At 35.5% G+C, this 8,569-nt stretch overlaps 1 protein-coding gene across 1 annotated transcript; it reads right to left on the bottom strand.

Annotated features, from left to right (window-relative positions):
• Positions 1-882: 882 nt before the first annotated feature.
• Positions 883-2,209, bottom strand: LOC110897795 (transcription factor ORG2). The gene is made up of 3 exons (XM_022144523.2): positions 1,861-2,209; positions 1,358-1,759; positions 883-1,258 (listed from the first exon to the last, which is right to left on the bottom strand). The coding sequence occupies exons 1-3, from the start codon at positions 2,182-2,184 to the stop codon at positions 1,193-1,195; spliced, it is 792 nt and encodes a 263-aa protein (XP_022000215.1). The 5' UTR covers positions 2,185-2,209; the 3' UTR covers positions 883-1,192.
• Between the last annotated feature and the right edge of the window lie 6,360 nt (positions 2,210-8,569).

The raw sequence follows: 8,569 nt of genomic DNA, 5'->3' as shown, positions 1-8,569 counted from the left end.
GTGTCTCCAAGGGATTTCGCCACCCTTGGGGTGGTAGTTACCCTGTTCTGATTTGTCACAAATAGTCCCTCAACTTTGTAACCGCCACTCTTTTCTTTAATTACCATAAAACCCTTGTAGTTTAGGATGTGTAGGGATTATATCTTTCAATACTTTGGGATTATTCTGATGACTTATAACATCTAATGAAGTGGAAAAGACAGTTCAAGAAGATTTACGTCTGTCTAGGGACTTTGAAGGAAGGATTAAGATTATTAGGGAGAGAACTATTGGGGTTATATGGTTGCTTCATGAAGGGACCTTTTCCGGGACAAATTCTAAATGTTGTTGGCCAGGTTGGACAATAACAATAGTATTTACCCGCTGGCTTATGCCTTAGTAGAAAACTAGAAACAGAAAACCTAAGTTCTCGGACCCCGTTCTTCTAGTGTCTTGGAGATAATCTTGGACTTTGTTCTAGGTCCATCTACACAAATAGTAGTGACAGACAAAAGGTGTGATTAGTTTCACTTTCGGTTTTTGTTTAATTGTTTGCATTTATTCATGGTAATGTGTCTTCTAAATGTAGGGCATGATACATGCAAGGTATTATTTCATTTGTGAATGTGTTACATTACATAAAAGGAGTTTTAAGTTTTAGATCACATTGTAAGTCTGAGATACAGTTTGGTAATCATCTGAATCAATCATATCTTGGTATTTTGGTGGTACTCTCTCAATGATATAGGCATTTTGAATAAAAGAGTTTGCAAATACCAATTTAGTGTTAACAAGATTAGTTTAATGCTACAAGACATTTATGGAGTCTAAATTTAATGAATTTATAGAATATCTTGGTCGTTGAAATATATGTCCATTAGATATCTTTTAATCACACTATTATCAAACTTTGATAACCTTCTTTATCTATTTTCATTTGTTTGTTCCTTTTATGTTGAGCCAACAACTTTACAATTCCTAAAATGCATTCAGTGGTTTTTTCTATACAAGAAACTAATACATGTGTACATTAAGCAGAACTCCTGAAGCACTAAAGGCCTGTGTTATGGAGTCTGTAATCGTTACCCCTGGATGTCGGTATGTAGCAATGGACAGAATTCACAGTCGTGAAGGTCTATTAATTTGTCGGCTGCTAAAGATGTTAGAATGTACTGTGCATCTGTTGATTACTTGGAGGGTTAGATTCATCTAATCATTGGTGGAAAGCATTGAGCTTCTCCTTTAACTTTTCGGCCTTGATTTTATGATCCCCTTGCACCTATTAAACACAAAATAAAGTAATTTAATCATCATAAAATGTGAATTTAGCTACAACATTGTTGAAAAATAATTTGATAGAATAAAATAATATAAGTACCCGAAGATGCAAAGTGCTTAATAACATCCCTTCGCCATAAGATTTGAAGGTAGTTGCATTTATCAAAACAAGTTCATCTTCTTCCTGCTCTAAGTAGTCCAAAACCTTAGACAATAAGTTATTCCTCTTATTCTTGCTCATATGATCTGCTGAGGATATCAGCTGGATGACAGCTTCTTGGTCACCTAAAATGCTCACAGAAGAAGCGACTGATGATTTTGTTTTGGTTGTTGTGTCTTCAGCACTTTGTGCCCTGATAGAATGCTCTTTCCTTGTATTACCAGTTGACAATGAATATGACAACAGTTTTTCCTTCTTAGATCTTAGTATCTCCACTTCCTTTTGTAGTTCCGGTATATATTGTAGCACACGCGATACTGTCCTCGGAATACTCAACTTTTTCTGTTACAAAGGGAATTAAGTTAAAACTCTTTTGTATTATGAGCTCTTAGAGTAAAGATCTGAGTGCTTTAATTTTTGTACAGTATTAATAAGATAGGTACCTTTTGATCATTTGAAATGGGTAGCAACGAGCGAAGCATTACATACAACTCATTACACTTCTTGCGGCGATCTCTTTCACTTGCGTTATGATTGAGCTTTTTCACCACCATCATCTCATCTCCAGTACCGCCATTTGTGGTTTCGCCAGAAGAAATGGAATGTTCTGGTGCTAAATCAAGCTTGATTTGATCAAATGTATGAAAATTAAAAGCTGGATTATATGAGTTTGCTTCATTGCAGTCATGTGGAATATTTTGGCTGATGAGATCCTCCAAAGCCCATCCATGGGTTGTTGGAAACAATGAAGGGGATAGTGCTAGCATCTTAGCTATATTTCTTTCTGTAATAATGAATGATTCTTGATAAGAAAATGAGGATAAGATGGGGTATTTATAAATGGTACAACTATGCATACCACTTGCATTATAAAACTGTGTTTATTAGTTTGAATTTTTTTTTTTTTTAAACTGAACCATATTTAATAATAACAAAAGATGAATAAATTTTCAGCTTAAGATATACATGAATCTCTATATACATATTTTCATCCCTTAATAAAATACTAATAAATTAGAACCTAAATGGCAAAGCATATTTGAAATCATAATCTCTTCACATCCTATATAAGTATTAGGGTTCATTATGTAATTAGTAGATAGATAGTTTAGATTTATTATTAAGTGGCGGTTACAAAGTTGAAGGACCAAAGTTGACAAGATGGAAGTTTGAAACTTCCCTCAATAACCGAATGGGTGTGTCTCCTACACACACCATTTCGAATCGGTATCAAGGCAACAAGGAAAGGACGCAACTGTTGATCATGCGGACGAGAATCAACACACCTTTTCAAGTTCCAATCTCAACCACACATCCAAGAGACATGACTTTTCACGAAGAGACACGTCTATTCACTCGTACCCGTAGGAAACTATAAATAGAGATAGTTAGATTCATTTGTACTTGTTCATTTACATTCGAAATCAATTGTATTACTCTTATTCATTCAATCAAGGTTAGTTTGTGTTTATTTCGTTCATTGTGATATTCATTGTTCGTTAAGAAGATTCTGGGCAACAGTGGTATCAGAGCCTAGGGCTCAAATTCGTTTCGGAAAACAATCATCAGGCGGGTGGTTGAATTCCCCTAACAATTCTAATCACGCAGGAGGCGTCGATTAGGTTGGTTTTCGTTAAGTTTTAACACCAATCGCATCAAGCGGGTACGATTGTTGTTCGTTCGTTAATCGTTCATCAGGAGGGTGTTCGATTTTTATCTGATCATCACTGAGGGTGTTCAGATTCTGAGTTTTTTTGTTAATTCAAATCACGGCAAGAGGCTACGATTCGGGTTAAGAAGACGGAAGCAAATCTGAGAAGTTTGTATTCCGGTTTGAAGAAGCAATCGCAAATCTGAGAAGTTTGGGTTGTTTGAAATTTGCAAAAGACACAAAATCTGAGAAATTTTGTGATATCAAAGCATCAAGAGGGTGTTCGTTTGAGAAGTTTAGTCGCAAATCAAGCGGGTTTGGGGCTGATTTTTTGGTTTTTTGTTTAGAGAGTCGCGAATCAAGAAAGAAGAAAAAAAAAACGCAGCCAAGAGGGTTGTTAAGAAAAGTCAGAAAACCGTGCGGAGAATCACGATAAGAGAAGTCGGTCGGTTCGCAAATTCCAGGTTCTACGTTCTATTTTTCTGGAATTTATTTAAGATTTAGAAATTGGTTTGATTCCGTTAGAAAGTTAGTGTGAATTTTTTGGGAATCATAGACTTCGGTTTTAGGAGAAAACCAAAGTTTAGAAAGTGAAAATTGTTGGAAAGAAATTATGGCGGATTCAGGAGGAGCCTCTCCGTCAAACGCGGTAGTAATTAGAGAGGGTAGTTCGTTCTCCCAGTTTCAGTGTCCTATTTTAAAGTCTACAAATTATACGGTATGGGCAATCCGTATAAAAACCATTTTGAGGGCAAACGGTTTATGGGAAATGATAGAACCAAAAGAAAATACGCAAGCGGATGAAAAGAAGGATATGATGGCGACCGCTTATTTATTTCAAGCACTACCGGAAGATATGATAATACAAGTTGCAAGTTGCAAGAGTGCAAAAGAAATTTGGGATGCATTAAAGACTAGACACGTCGGTGCAGATCGAGTACAAAAGGCACGTCTTCAAACGCTCAAAACAGAGTTTGAGATGTTAAAGATGAAGGAGGAAGACACTATCGATTCGTTCACTGCAAGACTAAATAGTATTGTCACGAGGGCAAGTGGTCTTGGATCAACTCTTGATCAACCAACTTTAGTACGGAAACTTCTGAGTTCTGTACCAAAAAGGTTCGTTCAAATTGTTGCAACCATTGAACAATTCGCTGATTTAGAAACAACGACGCTAGACGAGACAATTGGAAGGTTGAAAGCCTATGAAGAAAGGACCGGTTTGGTGGATGAAAACCCGGTATATAATCAAGAGAGACTTATGTATACGCGACGCGACAAGAACTATGGTCGTGGAAGGCGTTTTGGGAAGAATAGACAAGGAAGGTTCAACTCATCGCAAGACAAATGGCGTGATGGAAAGTTCAAACAAGAAGATGATGATGAAGACTCATCACATGATGCTTACAAGAGTAGAAGCAACCAAAGGAAGTTTGGGAAGGATTTAAGCAAGATAAAATGCTACAATTGCCAAAAGTTTGGTCATTATGCCTCAGATTGTCCTGAATCAAATCAAAGAGGAGAAGAAACAAATCTGGTGCAGGAAGACGATGAACCAACTCTCCTAATGGCAATCAAAGAAGACTGCAGCGATCTACTACAACATGCTCATGATAAAAATGGAGAAGTGAAGGATGGCAAGCAAGACATGGAGAAAGATCAAGGTGCAACTTAAGGATGTTCAAGATTAGGGGGGTGAATGAAATCATAATCTCTTCACATCCTATATAAGTATTAGGGTTCATTATGTAATTAGTAGATAGATAGTTTAGATTTATTATTAAGTGGCGGTTACAAAGTTGAAGGACCAAAGTTGACAAGATGGAAGTTTGAAACTTCCCTCAATAACCGAATGGGTGTGTCTCCTACACACACCATTTCGAATCGGTATCAAGGCAACAAGGAAAGGACGCAACTGTTGATCATGCGGACGAGAATCAACACACCTTTTCAAGTTCCAATCTCAACCACACATCCAAGAGACATGACTTTTCACGAAGAGACACGTCTATTCACTCGTACCCGTAGGAAACTATAAATAGAGATAGTTAGATTCATTTGTACTTGTTCATTTACATTCGAAATCAATTGTATTACTCTTATTCATTCAATCAAGGTTAGTTTGTGTTTATTTCGTTCATTGTGATATTCATTGTTCGTTAAGAAGATTCTGGGCAACAATATTGGGATAGATCTAATCTTATGATCTTACAAATATAATCACTAAAAAATAGTTACCGTCTAAGAATTGACGTGAGGCGCCCGGATAAAAATAATTACATTAAATCGCAGCAAAAAATAAATTATTAGGGACCTACTAATAGACGTGCATAATCCTGTTTGGATTAGTTGTATCAAATATGCTTCTTAATTAATCTGCGGTTACTAACTTCACTCAGGTTTTAAAAGCAACAAATAATTATTATTTATATGTCTGCAATTTTGGTGGAAGAATCTATATACACGCCTTTTTCTTGTTTCCGTGTTTACATTAGATAGGAAGGAAAGTCATTTTATAAATCCATGTTCTTTACTAGGATAGGTTATAGACCCATGTGTTACATGCGTTTGAGGACAGAAAATTAGAAAATGAAAGGTTTTAAAATAATCATGGAGTTGATCGAGTTCTTTGGAAAAAAAATGCGTTTTTGAGTTTATATAGACTTAAATGAGTTTTTAAAAATAAATATGTTATTGTGGAGGTTGGTTGCGTTTGAAAGACATAGCAATTATAAATTTTGAATTTTTTTTTTATAATTCATATTATTTCTTGCATCACACATAATACATATAAATTTTGATATGAATACATATAACCCTAATATAAACTATACATACAAAAATAAAGAAAAATATAACATTGCTCATTTTAAATTTTAAATGATGCGTTTACGAAGTAAGAATTTTGTTTTTGAATACATAAGGATTCATATAATTTATTTCAACTTAATATTTTGTTATTTTAAAAAGTGTTATCATGGAATGGAATTAGTTCATTATCTAAGATTATATATATTGTTTATATATATGTTGAACATTTGTGAGAATGATAATAACAAATTATAAACATGAGGTTTGAAATTTTTGCTTACATCAAATAGTGACGGATGTATATATTTTTTGTTACCTCATCTTTTTTTGATAAATATGGTTTTATTTATTAAAGTAGAGATATTATATTAAAGTATGGGTAAATAGATAACTAATATTAAGAATTAAGAATATTGAACAGATATAATCATGAATATAAGATTATTATAATCATGTGGCATTAAGGGGATCTTTTTATTAGTATTAGATTTGGGTATGCATATATATTATGATATATTTTTCTAAGTTCTAACATGAATATTATATTAGACCATAGTATTTAGTTATTTTTTAAGGTTCTAGATTTTCTTTTAGAAATATATATCCGCTTTGATGGTGTGTAACCTGCTTCATGTATGATGTACACTCCTAGATCACCGGCATCCGTGTTCTTGATGTTGTTGTAGTTTGTGGGTGAAGTCAGGGGCAGTAGTCCGGATTATCGGACTTTGGTTCGGACGAGAAAGTGGCGCCCTCAACTCACATGTTTAATATTTTGAAATCTGTTTGTGATGCTGAAGTGAAAGATTGTAGGGTTTATTGATGGAGATGGTCTAACTATGTTGTTTAAACCAACTTATAGGCTAGACAAAATTTAATGAAACAGTCTCCTGAGTAGCACAATCCCAGGCTACAATAAAAATAGTTCTATTTATTTCAATTTTCAACCACTAGTACATTTCATACCTAGTTCTATTTATCCATAATAAAAATAGTTCTATTTATTTCAATTTTTCAACCACTAGCACAATCCCAGGCTACAATAAAAATAGTTCTATTTATTTCAATTTTCAACCACTAGTACATTTCATACCTAGTTAAAATTGCTCTTGGTAGACTCTTGTGAATCTTAATAAATGCATAAAATGCCTACCTGTTATTAGGATAAGACAGATCACATTTGTTAGTTTATTTAATATGTTAATGTTAGGTTAATCCATAATTAAATAACTTGACAAACCCTAGGAGGGTGTATTCTCGTGGAGCCTGTGCCCTACACAAGCTTTCTTTGTGCCTCCATTGCAAAAGTAGCATTTGCATGTGGTGTCCACGCTTTTATTTTTTATTTTATTGTTCTTACTTTATTGTAAAATGTTAATTTATTCAAAAAGCAAAGGGCGCTTGATTATTATTCATGAACTTATACAAAAGTGTCAATAGTCTTTCTAGAAGTATTTAGGAAGAGAGGATATTAATTTTTATTTGTAGTTGGGCAGTTGGCTATGGCGATTGTGGACTTAAAAGATAATGAAAAAATAGAATTGTGAGCTTTAATAAAAAATGACATTGTGATAAACAATATGAAGAGAGGTTCCAAACAATCAACTATCACTTTTGAATTAACCTAAATTAAGATGTTATAATGTCAAATTACCTTAAAGGTTGGTTTTGTGGATTAAATAAGACTCTGTTAGCGATGCCAGGTAGGCCGTTGGCGGCTACTACCCCACGCTCTTAGTTGACCATGATAGTAAATGAAGATTTTGTTCATGGGAAGATAATGTAAAGATGATGGGGCCCACCCCAATATAAGAAAATCATATTTCTTGCTTTATTTATTATTTTCTGTTTCTTTTATTTTATAGGTATTTTATCCATAATGCATTGTTAACGGGTTTTTAGTTAATGGTCAGATGTTTATGTGACAGTGATGTGGCAATGAGTTTAGTTAATCCACAACACATAGTCCAAGGTGGTGTTTGTTTTTTCAGATGTAAAAGGTCTGCAGTCTTCAGACCACATTTGCAAATGTCTGCACGAGAAGAGGTGGACCAAATGTCTGCAGAGTGTAATAAAAAGAGTGTTTGATTATTTCAAAACCCCACATCTGTAAAAGGTCTACTCTTCTCCCAACCCCCTTTTTCTTTTTAACATCTGCAAACAACCCACCACCTCCATCAAACCTGCTAGATTCCACTCCATCTCCTACCACCACCACCAACACGGCTAGAGAGAGAAACAACAAGAGAGAGAGAGAGAGAGAAATATCGGCTAGAGAGAGAAACAACAAGAGAAAGAGAACGACGGGAGAGGAAGACAGGGCCGGCCTCCCCCTATACGGCGGCGGTAAACGGGCGGCGATTCAGGTTTGTGTTTGGATCTGTGTTTCAGGTTTGGGTTTGGATCTGTGTTTCAGGTTTGGGTTTGGATCTGTGTTTCAGGTTTGAAGACGGTGACAACGTGGTGGTGGAGGTGGAGGTGACGGCTTGGACGTGGTGGTGGAAGTGGAGGTGGAGGTGATGGTGGGGACGTGGTAGTGGAGGTAACGGGGGCGACGTGGTGGTGGCGGAGATGTGGAGATGACGCAGAGAAGAGGAGAGGAGAAGAAGATGGTTGATCTGTGTTTTGAAATGGCAGAGAAGAGGAGAGGAGAAGAGGTTTGAAGACATGAGTCCACATCTGCCCCAAGA

The sequence above is a fragment of the Helianthus annuus genome, chromosome 13, assembly GCF_002127325.2.
Source record: "Helianthus annuus cultivar XRQ/B chromosome 13, HanXRQr2.0-SUNRISE, whole genome shotgun sequence".
Lineage (NCBI taxonomy): Eukaryota > Viridiplantae > Streptophyta > Magnoliopsida > Asterales > Asteraceae > Helianthus > Helianthus annuus.
This window is presented reverse-complemented; position numbering and strand designations above follow the sequence as displayed.